This window comes from Callorhinus ursinus, unplaced genomic scaffold (assembly GCF_003265705.2).
Source record: "Callorhinus ursinus isolate GAN/ISIS: 27379988/994484 unplaced genomic scaffold, GSC_fseal_2.0 scaffold10, whole genome shotgun sequence".
NCBI classification, from domain to species: domain Eukaryota; kingdom Metazoa; phylum Chordata; class Mammalia; order Carnivora; family Otariidae; genus Callorhinus; species Callorhinus ursinus.
This window is the reverse complement of record NW_027397072.1, coordinates 26,687,565-26,713,526: the sequence shown is the minus strand read 5'-3', so window position 1 is coordinate 26,713,526 and position 25,962 is coordinate 26,687,565. Positions and strand designations below refer to the sequence as shown.

The following is a 25,962-nucleotide window of genomic DNA, read 5'->3' as shown; positions in this document are numbered from 1 at the left end:
ATGCACAGTGATCAAGCAGTCTTGCTGACAATTTCTTCAAGCCAGTATAGCAGCATGCAATAAGACTATGTTCATTAGGATGAGTTCATTCCCAGTTTTTGACCTTAGTTATGGAAGGTCATCCATAAGCAGAGGGCTGTACTGCACAGGGGGAAGAAAGGAGGGTATTATCAGCCATAGCCCCCTGAAGGATCTTCTAAGCTCGTAGACCTCATTTTAATTACATCTGCAAAAATCTTATGTCCAAATAAGGTCACAGTCTAAGGTTCCATGTAGACATCAATTTTGAGGGAAGATTATTTAACCCACTACCGACCCTTTCTCTCAATCTTTTACTCAGCCTGAAGACTATTTTTGAGAGGACAGCTTTCTTAATGTACCCTGGCAGTATGCTCGAGATTTACTCTTCTGCCCCTAGAAAAGTCCTAGATGGGGCACCTGGCTGGCTCAGTCGGTAGAGCATCCAACTCTTGATCTCAGGGTTGTGAGTTTGAGCCCCATATTGGGTACAGAGATTATTTAAAATAAAATCTTAAAAAAAAAATCCTAGAGCGCCTGGGTGGCTCAGATGGTTAAGCGTCTGCCTTCGGCTCAGGTCATGATCCCAGGGTCCCGGGATCGAGTCCTGCATCGGGCTCCCTGCTCCTTGGGAGTCTGCTTCTCCCTCTGCTTCTCTCTCTCTCTCTCTCTCTGTCTGTCATGAATAAATAAGATCTTTAAAAAAAAAATCCTAGATTTCTGTGCAATTAAAGTATCTTGCAATGAACGAAGAATATTTTTGGAACTTTTCAACTTCTTACATGTTTGAGCAAGTCTTTTCTTATTTAGGAAGCAACAAGACAGGACAGAAATCCTCTAATTTCAGTTAAAAATGAAATCCATGCATGTTTAGGTCTGACCCAGAATTGAGTGTTTGTACAGTAAAAAAAAAAAAAAAAAAAAAACACAAAAAAAACACGGGTTTCACAATCAGGTAAATTCAACATTTATTTTTAGTCATAAGAATAACCATTTTAAGCACAGAAAGAAAAAAAGAGATGAAGAAATCAAGAAACCTATAATAGAGCTTGACTGTGTCACTCAGAAAACATGTTTTCTAAGTCTTGTAGAATACTGAGTTATACTTTTATTCATGATGCTTTGATTCATGATTTTAGTTGTATTACTATTCAACACTCAATATATTTTAATGTTACCAATAATATTGATAAACTTATGACCTATACTTAAATTATATCTCCCAAAACTACCTTTAAAAAACTTTAATCCCATTTTGGCATGAACCATTTATTATTTCATTTGCCTTATGAGTTTAAAATATTTGGAAAATAAATTTCTCAAAGAAAGGTAAGCTATGCTTAAATAATGTTTGTTATGTTTTCCAAGAAGAGTTAGCTAAAAAGTTATTTTTGGCTTTTAAATAGAAGGAAAAAACTACGGTACATACCCTGTACTACATACTGAACCTTTTTAGAACTTTGTACAGAAGTAATCTGTAAGGGATGCCTGAGTGGCTCAGTTAAGCAGCCTACTCTTGATTTTGGCTCAGGTCACAATCTCAAGCCCCATGTCAGGCACCATGCTCAGTGGGGAGGCTGCTCGAGATTTTTTTTCTCTGCCCCCCCCCCCCGCTTGTGTGTGCACTCTCTCTCTCTCTCTCTCTCTCTCTAAAATAAATTTAAAAATCTTTTTTTTTTTAAGTGACTTTTAAACCTGCATGGATAAAGTTAAAAAAATGAGCAGGAAACTCAAATTCCTCCGTGTACAACAGAAATCAGCACACTTCTTGTGAAAAGGGTCAGACAGTAAATATTTTAAAGTTCACAAGATACATGGACTCTCTCACAATTACTCACCTCTGCCGCTGTAGTGCAAAGGCAGCCATAGCCCACATGTAAATAAATGGGTGTGGATGTGTGCCAGTAACACTTTATTTATAAAATTAGGAGACAGCCTGAGAGCTACAAGGGTTTGCAGACCCCTAATTGACACTAATGACTTGTATTAGTGCAGATATTCTTTCTGGGAAGGGAAAACTTCACAAAACAGGTTAAAATTCACAGCCAGACACAGCAAGTTTCTGAAGACTAACACTTGAAAGCAAACAGACAATAATGACACATTATTTTCATGGAAGTAATAATAGAATAAAAACATGTATCATTAAAAACCATAAAGCTCATTAGGAAGTGGACAATTTTTTTTAAGTACTAGAGAAAAAGAAATTCTATATCAACAAAAATGTCCATCAGAAATGAAGGTGAGAGAAAGATGGCGGAGGAGTAGGAGACCCGGATTTCGTCTGGTCTCAGGAATTCAGCTGAATAGGGATCAAACCATTCTGAACACCTACGAACTCAACAGGAGATCGAAGAAAAGAACAGCAACAACTCTCTGAACAGAAAAGCGACCACTTTCTGGAAGTAAACTCAGTTGCACTTGGCAAAACTATTTATGATGGAAACCACTGAAGATTACTTCTTCAACAGAAGACCATCAAAAGAATTGGCTGCTCATCAGCTGCCATCACTGTTATTTTTCAAGGAGCCTAAATCAAGCACCACTGGGCAGATCAGACATGATGCCATACTCTATGGTCTGAATGTGTCCCCTGGAAGTGAGACTAGCGCTCTTCTAAAAGAGGTTCCAGAGAGATCCCATGTCCCTTCCACCATGTGAGGACACCGTGAGAAGGCACAAGCTATGAACCAAGAAGAGGGTCTTCATCAGAACACAGCCATGCTGATGCCTTGATCCTGGACTTCCCAGCCTCCAGAACTGTGAGAAATAGATTTCTGTTGCTTATAAACTAAAAAAAAAAGAAGGTGAAATAAATTCTTGGATGAAGGAATACTATAGAGAAATTTTGCCAGCAAAGCTACTCAAAAGAACTACAAAAGGAAGTTCATCAAATATAAGAAAAATCATTTCAGAAAACTTAACAGTAACAGAAATGAGGGAAGATCAAGAGGAATGGTATATATAACCAATGATTTTTTTGTCTGTTCTTTAAAATATATTTGAAAACTGAAAGCAAAACATTATATTGTCTGAGAGGGTTTCTAATGGATGTAGATGTAATGAACAAGTAAACTAACTTTTAAAAGAGGGGAGACTACGATATAGTAAAAAGGTTCCTACGTTCTGCTTAAATTGGTAAAGTACTGATTCTAAATACACTGTGAAAAGTACATATATTGCAATCCCTCAAGTAACTACAAAAAACATATACACATAATTACAGTAAAAAAATAAAAAGTTAAAATAATTAAAATATCAAATAACGAGGGGCACCTGGCTAGCTCAGTCAGTGGAGCATTCAACTCTTGATCAAGGGGTAGTGAGTTCAAGCCCCATGCATGTTGGGCAGAGTCTACTTAAAAAATAAATAAATAAATAAAATAACCAAAAAAAAAGGGAAAAGGAGAGGAAACAGAGGAAAAGGGAGAAAGTAAATAACAAAATAGAGTATCTAATTCAAAAGGTCAACAATTACATTAAATATAAACAGTCTAAATATATGCCAATTAAAAGACCAATTGTCAGAAAGAAGTGAAAAACACATATACAATCCAATTCTGTGACGTCTATAAGAAATTTTTACCCTTCTAAGAGAATAAAAGAAGCACTGGCTGGTTCATTCAGTAATGTGACTCTTGATCTCAGGGTTGTAAATTCAAGCACCACCTTGGGTGTAAAGATTACTCAAAAATAAAAAAAATATGGGTGACTGGTGGCTCAGCGTCCAACTCTTCATTTCAGCTGGGGTCATGATCTCAGGGTTATGAGTTCAAGTCCCACAGTGGGCTCTAAAAAAAAAATTAGAGGCGCCTGGGTAGCTCAGTCAGTTAAGCATCTGACTCTTGGTTTCGGCTCAGGTCATGATCTCACGGTTGTGTGACTGAGCCCCATGAAGGGCTGCACACTCAGTGTGGAGTCTGCTTCAGATTCTCTCTCCCTCTCCTTCTGCATCTTTCCCAGCTCTTACCTGCACGGACGTGAGTGCTCTCTAAAATAAATAAAATCTTTTAAAAATAAATAACAATAAAAATTTACAATAAAAGGATGGAAAAAAGATATTTCAGGCAAACGTTAAAGAAAAGATGAAGTAGCTATATTTATATTAAACAAAGATCAGAGCAAAGAAAATAACCAGGGATAAATGAGGTCATTACGTGATTAAAGGGCCAATTCACAAAGAAGAAAAAGCAATACTAAATACGTACACACCTAACAGAACTTCAAAACACATACAGCAGAGCGCCTGGATGGCTCAGTCGGGTAAGCCTCCGACTCTTAATTTCGGCCTAGGTCATGATCTTAGGGTACTGAGATCAAGCCCCGAACTGTAAAGCCTATGTAGGAACTAAATTCTTATACTGGGGTGGGGAAGAAGGTCTCAAATCAACAACCTAAGCTTCCTATTTAAAAAAACTAGAAAAAGGGCGTCTGGGTGGCTCAGTTGGTTAAAGCGACTGCCTTCGGCTCAGTTCATGATCCTGGAGTCCCGGGATCAAGTCCTGCATCGGGCTCCCTGCTCAGCAGGGAGTCTGCTTCTCCCTCTGACCCAACACCCTCTCATGCTCTCTCTCTCTCTCTCTCAAATAAATAAAATCTAATAAATAAATAAAAATAAATAAAAACAGAAAAACTAGAAAACGAAGAGCAAAATGAATACATAACAAGCAAAAGAAAAGTAACGATAGCAGGAATCAATGAAAATGAAAATACAAAAATAGAGAAAAATCAAGGCAAGCAAAAAAGTGTTCTTTGAAAAGATCAGTAAAATTGGTAAATCTCTAGGCAAGGATAGCAAAGAAAAAAGACACAAATTACCAATAACATCAAGAACAAAAGAGAAAATACACTATAGATCCTGCAACATTAAAAGGTAATAAGAAGGGGCACCTGGGTGGCTCAGTTATTAAGTTGTCTGCCTTTGGCTCAGGTCATGATCCCAGGGTCCTGGGATCAAGCCCTGCATCGGGTTCCCTGCTCCGCGGAAAGCCTGCTTCTCCCTCTCCCACTCCCGGTGCTTGTGTTCCCTCTCTCTCTCTGTCAAATAAATAAATAAAATCTTTAAAAAAAAAAAGGTAATAAAATACTATGAACAACACTATACACATAAACTTGACAACTTAGGTGGCCAAAATAAAGAAACCTGAAAACTCAGACTGCCAAAATATACTTAATACTACAAACTTAAAAAGATAATTGGGGAATAATAAAGACAGAGCTACACATATAAAATTGAAGGTAGAGGTGAAATGTACCAATTGACTGAAACCACAAAGTACCAAAACATCCCATATGAAACAGATACTCTGAATTAAGGAAATTGAATTCATAGTTAAAAATCTTCCAAAGAAACCTCCGGGCCTACCTGACTTTATTGCAGGATTTTATCAAATATTTAAGTAACAAGTAACACCAATTCTACACAATTCTCCTCCAAGAAAGAATAGTGGGAATACTTTCAGACTCATTTTACGAAACCAGCATTAACCTGATGCCAAGTCTAGAAAACGCCCAAAAAAACTATATACCATTATCCCTCACACATATCGATGCAAACACCCTCCACAAAATAAAAGCAAATGGAATTCAGCAAATATAAAAAGAATAATAGACCAGGACCAAGTAGAGTTATCCCAGGAATATAAAACTGGTTCAAGGGGCGCCTGGGTGGCTCAGTCATTGAGCATCTGACTTCGGCTCAAGTCATGATCCCAAGGTCCTGGGATCGAGCCCTGCCTCAGGCTCCCTGCATGGCGGGAAACCTGCTTCTCCCTCTCCCACTCCCCCTGCTTGTGTTCCCTCTCTCGCTGTGTCTCTCTCTGTCAAATAAATAAATAAAATCTTAAAAAAAAACAAAAACTGGTTCAATATTCAAGAATCAATCAATATAAGTTACCATACTATAGCTTAAAGAAGAAAAGCTACATGATAGATGCATTTGGCATGATCAAAAAATTCATGATTTTTTTATGATTAAAAAAAAGTTTATGATTAAACTTTTCATGATTAAAAAAAAAAAAACTCGGGCGCCTGGGTGGCTCAGTTGGTTGACCGACTGCCTTCGGCTCAGGTCATGATCCTGGAGTCCCAGGATCGAGTCCCGCATCGGGCTCCCTGCTCAGCAGGGAGTCTGCTTCTCCCTCTGACCTTCCCCCCTCTCATGTACTCTCTCTCTTTCTCTCATTCTCTCTCAAATAAATAAATAATAAAATCTTAAAAAAAAAAACTCAGCAAATTAGAAATGAAAGGGAATTTGCTCAACCTGATGAAGGACATGTACAAAAATCCTACCACTATCAACATAATTAACGGTAAAACAATGAATACTTTCCCCCTATAATCAGAAACGATGCAAGGACACACTCTCACCACTCCTATTCAAGATCATACTGGAAGATCTAGCCACTGCAATATGAAATGAGAAGGATTTAAACGCCATACAGATTAGAAAGGAACAAATGAAACTGTCCCTATTCACAGACAACATGATGAACCTATGAAGAAAATCTAAAAACAAAACTCCTAGAGCTAATAAATGAGTTTGGCAAGGTTAGAGTAAACAAAGTACATAAAAATCAATCAACTGTACTTCAACATACTAGAAATCTGAAACTGAAATCTACAAAAACCAGTTTATGATAGCTTTAAAAACATAAAATAAGGGTTCCCGTGTGACTCTGTTGGTGAAGCATCTGCCTTTGGCTCAGGTCATGATCCCAGGGTCCTGGGATTGAGCCACGCATTGGATTCCCGGCTCAGCAGGGAGCCTGCTTCTCCCTCTCCCTCTGCCTGCCATTCCCCCTGCTTGTGCTCTGTCAAATAAATAAATTTTTTTAAAAAGCATAATAAAATACTTAGATATATATCTAACAAAAAGTATACAGAATATGCATGCTGAAAAGTACAAAAGACTGGTTAAAGAAATCAAAGACCTAAACGGAGGCGCCTGGATGGCTCAGTCATTAAGCATCTACCTTCGGCCCTGGGATTGAGCCCGCATCAGGCTCCCTGCTCCGCGGGAAGCCTGCTTCTCCCTCTCCCACTCCCCCTGCTTGTGCTCCCTCTCTCGCTGAGTCTCTCTCTGTCAATAAATAAATAAAATCTTTAAAAAACAAAAAAAGACCTAAACGAAACCATGGTCAGGGACTAGAAGGGTCAATATAATAAAGTCAATATAATATAGGGTCAATATAATAAAGTTGTCAATAATCCCCAAATTGCTCTATAGATTTGATGTAATTTCGATCAAAATCCCAGCAGGAGAGGCACCTGGGAGGTTCAGTGGGTTAAGCGTCTGACTCTTGATCTCAGCTAAGGTCTTGATCTCGGGGTCGTGAGTTCAAGTCCTACATTGGGCTCCACAACTGGGTGTGGGGTCTGCTTTAAAAAAAAAAAAAAAAAAGGAAAAAAATCCCAGCAGGATTTTTTAGATATAAAGTGATTCTTAAATTTATTTGAGGGGCACCTGGGTGGTTCAGTCAGTTAAGCATCTGCCTTCAGCTCAGGTCATGATCCTGGAGTCCTGGGATGGAACCCCATGTTGGGCTCCCTGCTCAGTGGGGAGTCTGCTTCTCCTTCACCCTATGCCCCTCCGCCTGCTCAAGCTCCCTCTCCCTCCCTTTTGCTCTGTCTTAAATAAAATCTTTTTAATAAAATAAAATTTATTTGAAAAGACAAAAGAATTGGAATAACTAAAGCAATTCTGATAAAGAATAAGGCTGGACAAATCACATTACATGATTTTAAGACCTACTATAAAACTTATAGTACCGGGGCGCCTGGGTGGCTCAGTTGTTAGGCGTCTGCCTTCAGCTCAGGTCATGATCCCAGGGTCCTGGGATCGAGCCCCGCATCGGGCTCCCTGCTCCACTGGAAGCCTGCTTCTCTCTCTCCCACTCCCCCTGCTTATGTTCCCTCTCTTACTGTGTCTCTGTCAAATAAATAAATAAAATCTTAAAAGAAAAAAAAACTTATAGTACCCCACAAGAAAATATAATAGTGGCAAATGGTTAGACATACAGATCTATAGAACAGAAGAGAATCCAGAGATAGACCCACATAAACATGGCCATTTGATTTTTTAAGTTATTTTTAATTCTGGTAAATCAACATAGCAAAATTTAGCATTTTAACCATTTTTAGGCGCACAGTTGAGTGGCATTAAGTTCATTCACACTGTTGTGCAACCATCACCACCATCCATCCACAGAATGGATGGTGCAAAACTTGCAAAACTTGAGCTCTATAACCATCATGCACTAACTCCTCCTTTCCATCTCCATACCCCCCAGTGCCCAGCAATCACTATTCTACTTTCTATCTCTAAGAAATTGACTGCTTCTAAGTACCACATTATAAGTGGAGTCATACAGTATTTGTCCATTTGTGATGGGCTTTTTTCAATAAGCATTTTGTCTTCAGTTTATCCACACTGCAGTGAGTGTCAAAATTTCCTTACTTTTTAAGGCTAATATTCCATTGTATATATACACCATATTTTGTTTATCCATATAGCCATCAATGGACACTTGGGTGGCTTCTACTTTTTGACTATTGGGAATAATGCTGCTTTGAACATGGTGTACAAATATTTTTTCAAGACCCTGCTTTCAATTCTTTGGGGTATATACTGAGATGTGGAATTGTGATATCACATGGTAATTTTATTTTCAATTGTTTGAGGAAACACTATACTGTTTTCCATAAGAGCTGCACTATTTTATATTCCCACCAAGAGTGTACAATACGAAGGTTCCAATTCTCCACATCCTTGCCAACACTTATTTTTTTAATAATTTTTTATTATGTTAATCACCACACATTACATCATTAGTTTTTGATGTGTTCCATGATTCATTGTTTGTGCATAACACCCAGTGCTCCACGCAGAATGTGCCCTCTTTAATACCCATCACCAGGCTAACCCATCCCCCCACCCCCCAACACTTATTATTATTTTTAATGACAGTCACTATAATGGGTGGGAAGTGGTATTGCACTGTGGTTTTAATTTATATTTCCCAAAATATTAGTGATGTTGAACATCTTTTCATGTGCTTTTCGGCCATTTGTATTTCTTCTCTGAAGAAAGATCTACTCAAATATTTTGCTCATTCTTTAATTGGGTTATTTTGTTGTTCTTGAGACGTTAAAGTTCTCTACACATTCTGAATATTAATTCTTTATATATACCTGGATATGTGATTTGCAAATATTTTCTCATATTATGTGTTTGCTGTTTTACTCTTTTGATAGTGTCCTTCAATGCTCAAAAAGTTTTCCTTTTGATGAAGTCCAACTTGTCTATTTTTTCTTTGGTTGCCTGTGCCTTTGATGTCATATCCAAAAAATCACTGCCAAATCCAATGTCATGAAGCTTCCCCCTTTGTTTTCTTCTAAGAGCTTTATAGTAGTTGTAGCTCTTATGTTTAAGTGTCCAACTTCATTCTTTTGCAATGTGGATATCCAACGTTTCTCAGCACAATTTCTTGAAGAGATTGTCCTTTTCCCCCACTGAATGGTGTTGGCCTTCTTGTCAAAAATCATTCACGACATATGTGAGGGCTTATTTCTGTGCTCTCTATTCCATTAGTCTTTATGTCTGTCTACACCAGTACCACATTGTTTTGGTTACTGTAAAACTGTAGTAAGTTTTGAAATGTGAGTCCTTCAACACTGTTCTTCTTTTTCAAGAACACTTTGTAGAATCCCTTGAGATTCTACATGAACTTTATGTGGGTTTTTCTATTTCTGCAAAAAAAAAAAATCATTGGGATTGTGACAGAGATTGCACTGAATCTATAAATCACTTTGGGTAGTACCGACTTTTTAACAATATACAGACGAAGCACTTATAGGGATGCAGAGTTAAGTGGAACTCATATTTTTAATGGAAAAACATAATGGCACAGCCACACTAGGTTTGACAGTTTCTTTTTTAAGATTTATTTTTTATTCATTTATTTGAGAAAGAGAGAAGACATAAGCAGGGAGGAGGAAAAGAGGGAGAGGGAGAAGCAGACTCCCCACTGAGCAGGAAGCCTGACGAGGGGCTTGATCCCAAGACCCCAGGATCATGACCTGAGCTGAAGGCAGACACTTAGACTGAGCCACCCAGGCATCCTGGTTTGACAGTTTCTTATAAGATTAAATATAAACTTATCAAATGGTCCTGTAATCCCACTTCTATGTATTTATCCTAGAGACGTAAAATCTTACATTCACACAAAAAACCTGTACTCAAACATTTATAGTAGCTCTATCCATAATCACCAAAGCTGAAAACACCCAAGTGTCCTTCAGTGAGTGATTGACTAAAAAATGGTGACACATCCATACAATGAAATACTGTTTATGTATTAAAAAAAAAAAGAACTACTGATACATGATACATGTAACAACTTGAGTGAATCTCAGACATTATGCTAACTGCAAAAAGTCATTATCAAAAGGTTACATACTGTAGGATTCCATTTCTAGGACATTCTAGAAAAGACAAATAGTATGGAAAACTTGATTGCCAAAGGCTGGAGGGGAACAGGATGGGGGAGGGGTAGACTATAAAGGAAACAGCACAGGTGTTGAAACTGTATCCTAATTGTAGTGGCAGTTACATGAATCTATGCATGTATTGGTAATACACAAAAAACAGGCTATCTTATTGTAGAGTATTAAAATTTTAAAATATTATATTAGAAAAAATGGGAAAATATCTATAATATGCTATTAACTAAGTAAAGGGAGGGAAATAGTTTATAAAATATCACTGCAATCCAAATTCTATAAAAATATATTAAACAATGGGGCACCTGGGTGGCTCAGTCGGTTAGGTGTCACCTTCAGCTCAGGTCATGAACTCAAGGTCGTGGGATGGAGCCCTGCTCTCTCTCAAATAAATAAAAACTTTAAAAACTTCCTTAAAAAATATATCAAACAATAGAAAAAAGCAAAAAGAAATTGTTACATACCAAAATGCTAACAATGGCCATCCCTAAGTAACAAAATCATAGGTGACTACTCTTTTCCTTAGTCTACTTGATGTCTTATAATAAATGGAAATTCACAAAGGTAGGAAACTGTGTTTTTTAAAATCATTTAATCCTAATACCCACTTCAAGAAATAGTCAATTCTTTATCAAGGCACTATCCATGTGCAACCCTACAAAACTTGCAAAAATATTATCTGAATTACATTATCTTTGCAAACTGACAGGACACACTGTAAAATTCCATTTCCACAGAGATAATATCAGAGTTCAATGCTTAAAATACTCTACTAAAACACAGTATATAAAAACATCAAGGTCAATAAAGGGAGTATAAAATTAATGTTCTTACAATGATTTTAAAATATAATTAAAGTAACTTAACAAAAGTTGTTAGTACACTATATTATTCAAACCCAAGGCAAGTATTCCTGTAAAACTAAAGTCAGTGCAAAGCAAAGAAAGTTTGGGAAAGTTCAGGTGCGAGGCCATGAAAAAAGGGTAACAAATGGATGAAATGCAAAGCAGTGATAGTCTTATTCCAAATAAGAGAATCAACATCTACCTAGGCATGAGAGTGGGTCTCCAAAAGATACAGACTTACTGGAATTAAGAATTCCAAGTTCCAGGGCGCCTGGCTGGCTCAGTTAGTGGAGCATGTGGCTCTTGATCTCAGGGTTGTGAGTTCAAGCCCCGCCTTGGGTATAAAGATTACTTAAAAAATAAAATCTTTAAAAAAAAGAGACAGAGTTCCAAGTTCCAATTCTCTCTACTCACTTTATCCAAAAGTTCCACCAAACCACCTATTTTACTATAATCTTAAGTACCTGATAACAACTGAGAAAGTTTTAAGAACATAATCATCACTGAAGTTTCCAGGGATGGGACTCAATCGTTAAAGACCTACTCCCTGCAAGAAATTTTGGGAACTATTTCAACATATATTATTCAATTTGTTACAGTTAAATCTCCCAATCACCTTGGGATACAATAGTTCCATTCTTCCTTCAGAATTCTGAGCTGGCTATAATTAAGCAAAATTTGGGAGCTGCTTTCTCTATCTAATATTGCTCAAGATAACCCTAACCATCTATATACAAATTCCTGTTGCTACACAAAGCTGTCCATGTGAGAAGGAACTCAGCTATAAATTAAAACAATTCTATAATATGGAGGACACACCCCATGAATTTCTATTTGGAGCTCATATTTGAACTACCGTTCTCTGATGAATACAGAAGGCACATATATCCAGAATAGTAGTCACAGACCCTTTATCATTCCTCACATAGCCTAAATTTTAAGTCAGTCCAAGTCAAATTCCATCCAAATATGCTGAAAATCCGTCTAGCTGTTTTTGCATACTACAGTAACAGGCCAACAGAAAACTTCCCTAGATATCTGCCCTGCTGCTTCCTCACATCACTGGCATCTTTGCTCAAGGGCCACTTCGGAGAGACCCTCCCAGACCACCTCATAGCACAAATTTGCCCATTACCATCTTGTACCAGCTCTAATTTCTTACGGCATTTATCACTACTTGGTACAGTGCGTGTGAAATATATCTCTTCCCACTAAACCATGAGCTCTAGCAAAGCAAGGACTTTGTTAACTAGTGTATCACCAGTGCTTGACACACAATAAATGTTTTTGAATAAATGAATCATTTTCTATGGTTTTGAAGAACTTTTTAATATATTAAAACTAAACTATAATGTGGTAAAATACAATATTCTCAGTTTTGTTTGTTAACACAACGTGAAACAAAGACAGTTCAGGCATGAAACTAGTTGAACTGGTACAGATAACCCCAGCCATCTCTACCCTTCATAACCCCATTTTCCCCTACCTTACTCCTGCCCCCAGTATGAGGTCACTGTCCTTGGCTATAGGGGTATTTTGGTCAACCAGTATCAGAGCACTTAGCAGGTTCAAAAATCAACCAAAACTGAATTACAGCAGAGAAAGACAAAATAGAAACCAAGAGAAATTTGGTCCTTGATACATCCCTGCTGCTTACAAGCATATTTCATTATATAGTCACTAAATACAATTTAAAACACAACGAGGGAGATTTTAGTAGCAGACTAACTTGGGAGGTTTTTCTTAACCAAAAAATTAAGGCTAAATAGAATACTATTCAATTCAAATGAAATCTGTCTCTCATTTATCCCAAGCTTATCAAACAAACTTACTCATGAAGTTTGAACCTCTAAACCTAGGTGCACATTAGAATCACCTGGCATTCTTTAAAAAAAAAAAAAAAAAAGCAGGCCTGGGCTCGACTCCAGACCACTTAAGTCAGAATTCCGGGACCCAAAGAGTGCCTGGTGGCTGTCAGTTAAGCATCTGACTCTTGATTTTGGCTCAGATCATGACCTCAGAATCATGAGACAGAGCCCCTCACCATGTGAGGCTCCTTGCTCAACAGGGAGTCTGCTTCAGATTCTCTCTCTCCCTCTACCTCTGCTCTCCTCCCTCCCCTACGTGTGTGTGGGTGCCTTCTCTGTGTCTCAAATAAATAAATAAAATCTAAAAAAAGAAAAAATACTGGGACCCAAGCAGAATTTTTTTTTTAAGATTTTTATTTATTTATTTGTCAGAGAGAGAGAGAGAGCACAAGCAGGGGGAGCAGCAGAGGGAGAGGGAGAAGCAGGCTCCTCACTGAGCAAGGAGTCCGATGTGGGACTCGATCCCAGGACCCTGGGATCATGACCTGAGCCAAAGGCAGACACTTAATTGACTGAGCCACCCAGGCGCCCCCCAGGAGTTTTAACTTTTTTGTTTCCTTCACATTTGAGGTGCTACAGTTTACAAAGACTCTGCATTCATTATAAGATGGTGAAGTAGTCTGGGCAAAAATTACCACTTAGTAGAGCATTCTTTTTCTTTTTTTTTAAGATTTTATTTATTCATCTGAGGGAGAGAAAGAGCACAAACTGGAGAGAGAGACAGAGGAAGAGGGAGAAGCACACTCCCCGCTGAAGAGGGAGCCTGACTCAGGGCTGGATCCCAGGACCCGGGGATCATGACCTGAGCCGAAAGCAGACCCTTAACCGACTGAGCCACCCAGGCGCCCCAGAGCATTCATCTCTTGATCTCAGGGTCGTGAGTTCAAACCCCACAGTGGACATGGAGCCTACTTTACAAAAAAAAAAAAAATTGTAAAATAAATAAGTAAATAAAAATAAATTAAAAAAAAAGAGAATTACTAGCCCATTTTAAAGATGTTAACTCTGAGAAGTTATCTTGCCAAAGGCCTTGGGCAGTATAATGCACATATCAGAAAGGTCCTCCTGCCCATTCCCTACTGTTCTTACAAACTATATTACAGAAATCTACTATTGTTTATAGTCATCTGTCTGTAGCTACAGCCAACACTGCTAAAGACAAAGTACCAAATTTTCAACAACTTAAGTACGGTTACAAGTACAAAGTGCCAAACAACAAGGTTATAATGGGTGCACGTTTACTTCTGCTCCCTTCCAAGTCTCACTAAAAAGACAGTAAAGAAATAAAGAGGGCATTAAACAAACCCACAAAGACAAAAAGAACAAGTTAGGAGATAATAACAGAAAAATTTTGAAGTTGGAGGGCAGATGGAAGAGCCTTAACAGAATCATTTCCCCTGGAAAAATCTCAAAGCTAAACCAGGAGGGAGGAAAGGCCAAAGTATCTTTGTTGTAGTGGGTTTTCTAAAGATGTATTTATTTATTTTAGACGAAGAGTGAGAGATCGCACGTGGGCATGCAAGTGGGGGTAGGGGCAGAGGGAGAGAATTTTCAAGCACACTCTCCGCTCAGCAGGAGCCCGGCATGAGGCTCAATCTCACAACCCATGAGATCATAACCTGAGCCAAAACCGAGTCAGAGGTTTAACTGACTGAGCCACCCAGGCGCCCTGTGTTGTAGTATTTTTCAAATTATGCAGTAATAGGTCTAAAATAAAAATTACTTCAAAATAGTAGCCTTGGGCAGTATTTTTTCAACTGACACTAAAAACACAGCTCCTGTAATAACAGGTCCCTAAATTTTTTACCTGAAACTAGGAGTTCTTGCACTGAAAAATATGGTAGCCATAGGTCAGAGGGACCAAACCCAAGATCCTCAGGCTATCTCATCACGCCCATCCTTGAGCTCTGCACTCCAATACCAACATGCCTGTAACAAATACTACCTGCTTCATGCCTCTGCTCTTGCTCATGCTGTTCCCTCCACCTGGCTAACTCCTCTTCTTTCAGGAGCCAAGGTGTCACCTCTTCTAAAAGCTTTCCAAATTGGGAGGCAGGGGGGATTTTAAATTAATCTTACTATCCCCATATGGCAGACAAACACTTGTTGAATTGAACTATATAATTAACACCAATCCAAAAGTAACCCTTATCGCACGCTTACGGTGCATTAAGCAGTACCTACATGTATCAGTTTATTTAATCTTTCCAATAACCCAATGAGTTAGGTGTGCAGAGAGAGGTTAAGCATCTTACCTAAGGGCACAGATAATAAGTGGTGAATCATGGACTGAAATGCAGTCTGGCTCCAGAACCAATATCCTTAATCACTAGGCTCAGCTTTCTCTCTAACTGCCAATTTTCCTAATCTGTGTTCCCAAATCCTCAAGCTCAACTCTGAATTCCCAAAGCCTTCTGGAGATAACTACTTGGATGTCCTTCAAGAACCTCAAAATTAACACAACCAACATCACTATCTCCCTCTTGCTCCCAACCTTCTCCAACAAAAACCACTCACCACACCTTCTTGTATTACTTATTTCAATTAATAAATACCATTCACCCAGTTACCAAAATTGGGAACCCATGCATGAGTACTTTTCACCTTATCCATCTCTCTCATCCCCACATTCACCAAAAATTATGGTTCCTACCTTTCAAACTAACTTACACAAAGCTCTCATCACTTCTCACACCTGGGCATTAGTTTCAAACCTCTCTAAAAACAAATTTGATCATGTAATAACCTACAATGGCTCCCTACCATTGATATCAAGTCAAAATTTTTTTCTAAGATTTTATTTATTTGTGAGAGAGAGAGAGAGAGAGACAGGGAGCACTCACGCACAAGCAGGGGGAGCAGCAGAGGGAGAGGGAGAAGCAGACCCCCTGCTGAGCAGGAGCCCAATGCAGGCTTGATCCCAGGACCCTGGAACCATGACCTGAGGTGAAGGCAGACACTTAAGTAACTGAGCCACCCAGGCACCCCTCAAGTCAGATTTCTTAACAAAACATACTATGATCTTGTCTTTGCCTCTCTCTCAGCTTCAACTCTAACCATCCCCTCACACATCCTAAACTCCAACTGGTTTCCTTCAAAAACTTCTCTCTGTTCCTTGAATTTACCACGTTTTGAAAGATCAAAATGTCTCCACACAAGCAAGTACCCTAGCTTAAAATGACGATCCCTATAACATTCCCTCTCACTATCTCATCTTTCAAAATGAATCATAAAAACAACCTCCTTTGAGAGGTCTTCTCTATTACCCTCAGGTTGAAGAAACTACCTCCTCTGTACTCACACAGCATTCTGCATATCCATATAATAGTACTTATAACATTACGCTAAAATGATTTACCTAAACACATCACCAAGCATGCATTCAAAGACCAAAATGTTGCCTTAATTATTTTGTGCCCCCATATCTAGCATATGTTCAATAAATGTATAAATACGAATCAACTAGCTCTTCATATTACCGTGCTCTTTTAACAATTTCAAGTCCAAAATCAATTAACTTACAGAGTTTATATTTCTCCTATAATACAAAAGTTATTATAATTATGTCCATTAGATTTCCCCCAGTCACATTTCCACATACATGGAAAACTGGAAGAATACTGCCATTTCAACAAAATATCTGTAGCAGAAAGTCTACTATATTTAAATAGCCACTACTACCAAAAGAATAAAAACACAATAAAAAATACTTATATAGAGTACATATATATACAACCACCTTATGGGGTAGACACTATTATTATCTTCATTTTACGGGATGAACTTCAAGATCAAATAGAACCAATGGGGCACCTGGGTGGCTCAGTCATTGGGCGTCTGCCTTGGGCTCAGGTCATGATCCCAGGGGCCTGGGATCGAGCCCCACATCGGGATCCCTGCTCCGCGGGAAGCCTGCTTCTCCCTCTCTCACTCCCCCTGCTTGTGTTCCCTCTCTCGCTGTGTCTCTCTGTGCCAAATAAATAGATAAAATCTTAAAAAAAAAAAATCAAATAGAACCAAGATTTAAGCCCAAACTCTTAGGCTCCAGAAGATGACCTCTTATAGTGACTCTCAGTAAGTCTAAAAACTACTATAAGACTAAGAAATTCTTGCTAGAGCAAAACCATCTTTGAACAGATAATAGGAAAACTTCCGAGGTAAATGTAAAAAAAAAAAAAAAAAAAAGGATAAATTTGGAGGATCTTAAAAACAGCACAATATTTTTAATTTTAATATAAATGCACTCTACTTAATTGTGGGAAATTTTTTGCTAATAGGGTACCTGGGTGGCTCAGCTGGTTGGGCGACTGCCTTTGGCTCAGGTCATGATCCTGGAGTCCTGGGATCGAGTCCTGCATCGGGCTCCCTGCTCAACGGGGAGTCTGCTTCTCCCTCTGACCCTCTTCCCTCTCGTGCTCTGCCTCATTCTCTCTCTCTCTCAAATAAATAAATAAAAAATCTTAAGAAAAAATGTTTTGCTAATAAAACAGCTAATTGGGGCACCTGGCTGGCTCAGTTGGTAGAGCATGCGGTTGAACTCACGGTTGTGAGTTCAAGCTCCATGCTGGGTATAGAGATTACTTAAAAATAAAATCTTGGGGCGCCTGAGTGGCTCAGTCGTTGAGCGTCTGCCTTCGGCTCGGGTCATGATCCCGGGGCCCTGGGATCGAGCCCCGCATCCGGCTCCCTGCTCCGCGGGAAGCCTGCTTCTCCCTCTCCCACTCCCCCTGCTCGTGTTCCCTCTCTCGCTGTGTCTCTCTCTCTGTCAAATAAATAAAATCTTTAAAAAAAATAAAAATGAAAATAAATAAAATAAAATAAAATCTTAAGGGGTGCCTAGGTTAAGCATTCGACTCTTGGTTTCAGCTCAGGTCATGATCTCAGGGTCATGAGACAGAGCCCGGCTCCACGCTCAGCGCACAGTCTGTTTAAGACTCTCTCTCCGGGGCACCTGGGTGGCTCAGTTGTTTAAGCGACTGCCTTTGGCTCAGGTCGTGATCCTGGAGTCCCGGGATTGAGCCCCACATCAGGCTCCCTGCTCAGCTGGGAGTCTGCCTCTCCTTTTGACTCTCCCCACTCTCATGCTCTCTCTGTATCATTCTCTCTCTCAATAAATAAATCAAAAAAAAAATCTTAAAAAAAAAGACTCTCCCTTTCCTTCTGCCCCTTCCCCCCCACTTCAAATAAATCTTAAAAAATAAGTAAAATAAAACAGCAGGTCTTTGACATAAGGCAGGTCATCATGTAGCATTACTAAAATCAGTCAACTACAACATAAAGTTTGTACTCAGCCCACAAAGAGATTTGCCCAATTAAGTTTTTATAAAGAACTCAGATGCAGGGGCGCCTGGGTGGCTCAGTCAGTTAAGCGTCTGCCTTTGGCTCAGGTCATGATCCCGGGGTCCTGGAATGGAGCCCCACATCCCTGAGCAGGGAGCCTGCTTCTCCCTCCCTCTGCCTGCCTCTCCCCCTGCTTGTGCGTGCGCACGTGCGCACGCGCTCTCTCTCTCTCTCCCCGTCAAATAAATAAAATCTTAAAAAAAAACACAACAAACTCAGAGGCATTTAGGAGACAACTATCTTCTAGGGCTACTGAAATCCCAACTCTATACTGTGTTTATTATCTTTCATAAAAGAATAACTGAGGGGCGCCTGAGTGGCTCAGTCATTAAGCATCTGCCTTCGGCTCAGGTCATGATCCCAGGGTCCTGGGATCAAGTCCCCGTGTCGGGCTCCCTGCTCAATTATAAGCCTGCTTTTCCCTCTCCCACTCCCCCTGCTGGTGTTCCCTCTCTGGCTGTGTCTCTCTCTGTCAAATAAATAAATAAAATCTTAAAAAAAAAAAAAAAAAAAGAATAACTGAGACTAGGAAGGCTGCCTGAACCAAGGTAAGTCAGGAAATAGAAGTGGTCTGAATCATTTACAACTTCCAAAACTGAGACCTACAAAATTTTACATTTTATCCAAATTAATGCATGCCTGATTCGGAAGTAGTAAACAAATATTTTCCACCTCTAACAAACTGATAATAAGTATGAGTTTTATCCCAAAAAATATTTCCTGAGAAATATGCAGGCTAACCTAACTAGTCTTCTATGCTCCAAGACTTCTTGAAGCAAGCAGCTCTGGGCTTTAAGTCTGAACAAGAAGCTCATATCAAACAAAAAATAAAGAAGTAAAAATTCACCCAATCTGAACTCCACTGCAACTGGAGTACAGTGATCTTTTTCTCACTTATGACCATCATGCAAATTTCTCAAATCAAATCAGACTCAACGTCAAAGGGAAATATTCACAAAGAAATGTGAAACTAGATTATTTGTCTAAAAATACTGAGCAGCTTTGGAGTTTCCACACAGTGACACAAATCTGGAACCCACTTCAGAAACGAATAGACATGATTTCCTTTTACACATATGCTACAACATCTACTGATTAATACCCACACACATACATCTTCAGTTACTTATGTACATATACCACATGAACAATCCGTGTATACACAGAACTAGTAATACAACAGTCTTAACTTCATTCTGACATTCAGCCATGCCAATATGCTGAAAGACGTTTATCCAAATAGGTAATATTTGTCACGAACATTTACATTTCCATGTACATTTCAACGATATCTCTCTGTCCTCTGCATATAAACACTAAGTCAGTGAACTTTTTTCAAAGTAATAGTGAGGAACAAGGCAATAGCAAGCACCCATGAGGCTTAAGAAAATTGACATTCACTGTGTACATATGCCAAGCAGCATCAGGCACTTTAAACGCATTTACCACTTAATCTACACAACCATTCTATTAAATGTTAACCTTAATTTACAAATGAGGAAGCTGAAGTTCAGGAAGTTTAGAGAGTGAGTTAGTAAGCGAGCTAAAATTCAAAATTCAGGAATACCTAAAATAGAAACACCCATTCTTTTCCACATGCCCTCAAAAAAGTTTATCAAAAAAGCAAACAATATACAATGTTCTACATTTAGGGGAGGAGGGCACTATTTCAGAAATCAAGAGAAAACACCATCAGTAATTAAACAAATAAATACTGAACAGGCGTGCCTGGCTGCCTCTGTCAATAGAGCATCCGACTCTTGATCTCAGGGCCATGAGTTCAAGCCCCATGTTGGGTGTAGCGATCACTTAAATTAAAAAGGAAGGAAGGAAGGAAGGACAGACAAACTGAAAAAATTAATAGTACCTTACTCTTACATCAAAGCAAAAACTAGATGGATTTTGCTGGATGATAAAAGGTGGTAAATAGGAAAAATTCCTAAGTTGAAATTTAGGGTGAAGTTCAAAAGATTTAACATAGAATATCAAAAAGGCTTAAGAAAAAAAGAAAAAAAGAGTATCTACAAAGATTTACAAGTAAATAGAAGAAATATTTTTGAACAGTAAACACACTGTTCTAAGAACTTTCCGTGTATTAACACTCACAATTAGGACAATTATCATCCCCATTTTGTAATGGGGAAACTGGAACAGAAATGTGAAGTAAGTTAGTCAAGGTTACACAGTTAAATTGGGAGGTGAGGGAAGCAGAAATTGGGATCTTAACCTAAGCCAAGTGTCTCCAAAACCAGGCTCCTTCCTATTATGCTAAATTGTAAGAACTACAGCTAAAGAGAGGAACATACCTAGGAATATAAACAATATGGTCAAGTGGTGTATGTAGAGCTATTTTGATTTTTAAAATCCAAAGTGCACAAATTAGCCTAAGAAAAGATGTTCAGCTCATATGTCATCAGGGAATTGCAAAATAAAACAATGAGATACCACTACACGCCTATTAGAATGGCCACAATCCAAAACCAAAAAACATCAAATGCTGAGAAGGATGTGGAGCAACAGGAACTCTCATTCACTACCACTGGGAAAACAAGAGCACAGCTGCTTTGGAAAACAGTTTGGCAGTTTCTTATAAAACTAAACATAATCCTAACACACGATCTGACATTCGTGCTCCTTGCTACTTACCCAAATGAACTAAAAACTCAAGTCCACACAAAAACCTGCATACAAAAATTTATAGCAGCTTTATTCATAACTGCCCCAACCTGGAAGCAACCAAGATGTCCTTCAGTAGGTTAATGTGCAAATGAACTGTGGTCCATCCAGACAATGGAATATTATTCAATGCTAAAAAGCAAATGAGCTACCAAACCATGAAAAGACATGGAAGAACTTAAATGCATATTCCTAACTGAAAGAAGCCAAACTGAAAAGCCTACTATATAATTCCAACTGTATGACATTCCAGAAAAGGAAAAACTATACAGTCAAAAGATGAGGGAGTGACGGGGGGGGGGGGTATAGGAGAGGGACAGGTGAACAGGCAAAACAGAGAGGATTTTTATGAAAGTGTAACCATTCTGTATGATATATCCATTTTTCAGAACCCAGAGAATGTACAACACCAAAAGTGAACACTAATGTCAACCACAGACTTGGGTGATAATGATGTGTTAATGCACGTTCATTGACTGTAACAAACACATTGATAGTGAAGGGAGGTTTTGTGTGCACAGGGAGCAGGAGGTATCTAGGAACTCTGGACTTTCTGCTCAATTTTACTATGAACCTGTAACTGCTCTAAAAAATAAAATCTATTTAAGAAAAGAAAGGGAAGGGGCGCCTGGGTGGCTCAGTCGTTAAGCGTCTGCCTTCGGCTCAGGGCCTGATGGGATCGAGCCCCCGCACTGGGCTCCCTGCTCAGCGGGGAGCCTGCTTCTCCTCTCTCACTCCCCCCACTTGTGTTCCCTCTCTCGCTGTCTCTGTCAATTAAATAAAATCTTCAAAAAAAAGAAAAAGGGAAAACAAGGTGTTTATTTAGCAGTACGTAAGAAAGCATCCATTTAAAATACTCATTAAGCCTATATACACAACTGAAAAATAGTTATTAATATTTTGTCCTGGGCATCCTGAGGAGGGTTATGATATAAACAAGAGGACAGGTTCCTTCCCACAAGGAGTTTTAAATATAGTTAAACGGACGTCGTATATTCGTGAAAAGCTAAATAAAATGGAATTTAAATAGTTCAAGACAGAAAACATACTAGAACAGTAAGTTGCCAAATTACTGAAATAGACATTAAGAGGACAATATGCAAATAGGGGTTCAGTGGATCACTTCAGACTAAAAGAACCAGGAAGTTAAGATCTGCTCTATGTCCTGAAAAATGTCTAAGATATGTCTGGAGGGAATTGGTGCATTCCAAGAAAGAGCAAAACCACCGAGTCAGGAAAGGAAATCAAATGAACCAGTTCACAAAACTAAATAGGGAGACAAGACTAGAGAGACTGGTAGAAGCCAAATCATGGAAGTCAAAGAATGCCAGGCCAAGTAACCAGCCTAGAGACTCCAAGTTCTTAACTCTTAAATGCTAAAAGGGAGCAAATACTTGCCTAACCTATGTTATACTGATAGCTCTTAATCTAATGAAAGTGTATTTAAAAACATTTTATGTCAGATACAGATACATACTAGTAGGCATAGTCAAAAATTCACCAACTTTGCTACCCAATTGAATATATATACACACAAGTCCTGCTCCCATCCTTCAATTTCCAATCTACTCTAATAAGCTACCCATAACCCCATAACCCCTGAACCCATTCAGAAGACGCACAACTCTATCACCCAATAAAACTCTATATGGTTACACCACTCTTTTTCCCTTTACACAAAGATGTATTTCTGCTGGGGTATAAAACAAAGGGCCTCCTTGCCCCTTTAACTGGAAAGAGGGGTCATCTTAGGACCATGGTCACTAGTGGCACCTTCTCCTCATTCTATTTATAGGACTGTCACCCTCTATTAATCATTAAAAGCAAACCTCCTAAATAAGTATGTAAAATATACATATTCCAGGCAAGACAAAAAATGCAGCATTCCCTCCCCAATCACCTGATAGATGACATACATAAGACTCTATACAACCTTTGGTAAATATTATCAATAACTGCAATTCTCATAAATGAACATATTTCAGATTTTGTTGTTACTTTCAAACCTTTCCTGTAATCCTTTTGTCTTCCATAAACTATTCCACGTATTTTAAATCACATACTCAAACTTCAATGTGTGGGCATCTGCAATTGTATTCAATCCCACACTTCTAATTAACAATTTTTCCCCAACATATCCCAGCTAAGTTATCCGAAATCAATGATGTTCTATGCATGTACCTTTAATCTTGTGTTAAAATCCTAAAACCCTCCCCTTTAGGAATCTACCACCAGAGTGACTATTTTCTCACCTTTCATAACAGACACATTAATACATGTCCAATTTCCTCAACCATTTATAACAAACTCTAACACACATTATTTTTCTCAAACATAAGCTCCAAGCATAAAAACACCCCATTGGACTCCTTTCTATCAAAAACATTTTAAAACTTCCAGTAATATGGCTTTTTATAAAAAATTCAAATACATATACTATGATACCAATTGGTCAAAGTTTAAAAACATGAAAGACAGTATTAGATGTTGTTTAAAGATACAAGCATATACTGAAAAACATAAAAACGTGTGACAACAATAAAACCAAATTAAGGAGAATGCTCATGGGGGAGGGAGGACTGGAGGAATACAATCCAAGAGACAGAAAAGAGGCTTCAACTTTCTAATGTTTTATTTCGTAAACAGAATCAGGGATACATGGTTGTTCATCTTATTCTTTATACCTTTCTGTTTTTGAAATATTTTAAGTGAGTTTAAGAAGATATCCAATTACTAATTAGTATCTCCCTCTCATACATAGTTACAAGTTGTTAACGTCCAAATTGCAGTTACTACTCATTGTTACATCCGGGACACCCCTCCTGTCCTTTACCTAAGCCAAGAAAAGAAAAATTACAAGCCTACAATTCAAAACTCTCCCTTAGACATATCTTAGATATGATCCAGGTTTATATTCTGTAGGTATATACACTCCATTTCTTTCACAACTATCACATCGACAAAAGTTAAACCTCTTATTTTATCCTTCTATCCCTACATTGCTATTAACTCTTACGTGCCTTATTACACAGTAAACTGGAATAACCTTTCCTTATTTGTGTATGTTAAAATATAAGTGAATTGTTAAGCCACATAACTAATTTACTTGTCTGAACGCAGTCATATATACCTCTGTGCACGAGTCTCACTCATATACTAACTTTTCAATCTCAACTTATAACTTCTAAATTAAACCACACATCATCTGACCCCAAATGAAAGGTCATCTCAGCCAAACCCAACTTAGCCAGGGCAATTCCGAAACACTCCACTCCAGCATACAGAGAGTTCACCGAATGCATAAAGTCCCGTTCCTGGAACAAGGTCTACACCACCCAGAAGTGCTCTCCTCCACTGGCGAGACTCAGACACACCTCCGAATCCTAACTTTCGGCTCGCTATGGTAAAACAAGGAGAGAGGGCATGAAGTTGCATCTCATCACGAACCCAAAGGACTCTATATTTCATACACCAAAGGGCCTGAGTTTCTCATCACTGGGGGGTAGAAGTTGGAAGCCCCGATCTAGGGGACAAGGTCTAGTCTTCCATGGCGTCCGCCACAGTCCTAAAGTCGTCGACGAAGAGTTCAGGCAGCCGACCCGCCTACTTCCCTCCCCACCCCCACTCCAGGCGCACCCCACCCCCCCCCCCGGCGCGAAGCCCACTGTACATCCCTGCACCTGCGGGTCCTACGAACAGCCGACTATCCGCTTCTCTCCACCAGAGGGAATGGCTTAGATGCCGGCTCCGACGCTCGCCTTCAGCCACCAGGCTCTCACGTCGGGACCAACCGGGCGACCCGTTCGCTCCCTGATCAGCAGCGACACCTTCTCCAGAACCGACCCGGGGGCCTGGCCTTCTCAGATGCCGAGCTCCGAGGCCTCCTCACCTCTCCCAGAGGACCAACCTACACCGGACGCTCAAGGCCCGAAAGGCAACTCCCACCACTCCCCGACTCGCCAGTCTTTTTTTCTTCCCAGCTGCAGCCGCTGAAAAAGCCAAGCCCCACGGTCCTCCTCCGCCAGCTTCCGGGCCTCGGTTCACAGGCAGGCCTGAACCCCCAGCCTTGCCCTCCGCCACCCCAATCCAGTCACGCCGCTTCCCCCCGGCCGGAGGCAGAGCCCCAGGGCTGGGCGGCTTCCTTCCCCGGCATCCCGCGGGCCCGGCTCCTCCCGCGGCGGGCCCGGCCCCCGCCCGGCGTACCGCACACTCACCGCTGAGCGCTGAGGCCTGCAGGGTGGCCCCCGAGGTGCCGTCGATGACTTTGATGGTCCCGCGACTGGTGACGGCCAGGATGGCGTTGAGCGCCGGGTGGTAGGAAAGGCTGTGCAACCCATCGGCGTCGCAGCGCATGCAGCCGTCTCGCAGCACCAGCCACTCTGAGACCCCGGCCGCTCCCGCCCCCGCCGCCGAGGAGCAGCCCGGGCCCGAGGCCGCCGCAGCCGCAGCCGCCATCTTCCGGCCTGCGCTCAGCACAATCACACTGGGAAGCGGCTCAGTGACAGTCCCGGGAGGTGCAGCACCACCGCCAGTCACCATCCGGGGCCAGGGGGCAAGCGAAGCGCGTTAGCCGGAAGTGAAGTCAGGCGCCGGCACGCACGCGGGACGTCGGCCGCGCGCCCGGAGGGGCCAAGCTCGGAGGGAGGCTGGCGGGGGGGGGGAGTGGGAGCGAAAGAGGCGGGACCCGGGGAGGGGGCGGGCAGCGGGCGACT

The 25,962-nt window shown here is 40.1% G+C and overlaps 1 protein-coding gene across 12 annotated transcripts in view; it reads right to left on the bottom strand.

Annotated features, from left to right (window-relative positions):
* The window catches only part of BIRC6 (baculoviral IAP repeat containing 6), a 230,257-nt gene extending 204,453 nt beyond the window's left edge, over positions 1-25,804 (bottom strand). For all 12 annotated transcript variants that reach the window (XR_012379690.1, XM_073897238.1, XM_073897243.1 and 9 more), the window contains exon 1: positions 25,465-25,804. Coding sequence is in view for 11 of the 12 variants with exons in the window: in XM_073897238.1 (XP_073753339.1) it covers positions 25,465-25,789 (325 nt within the window). In the remaining variant the exon portion in view is untranslated. The remainder of the gene's footprint in view (positions 1-25,464) is intronic.
* Between the last annotated feature and the right edge of the window lie 158 nt (positions 25,805-25,962).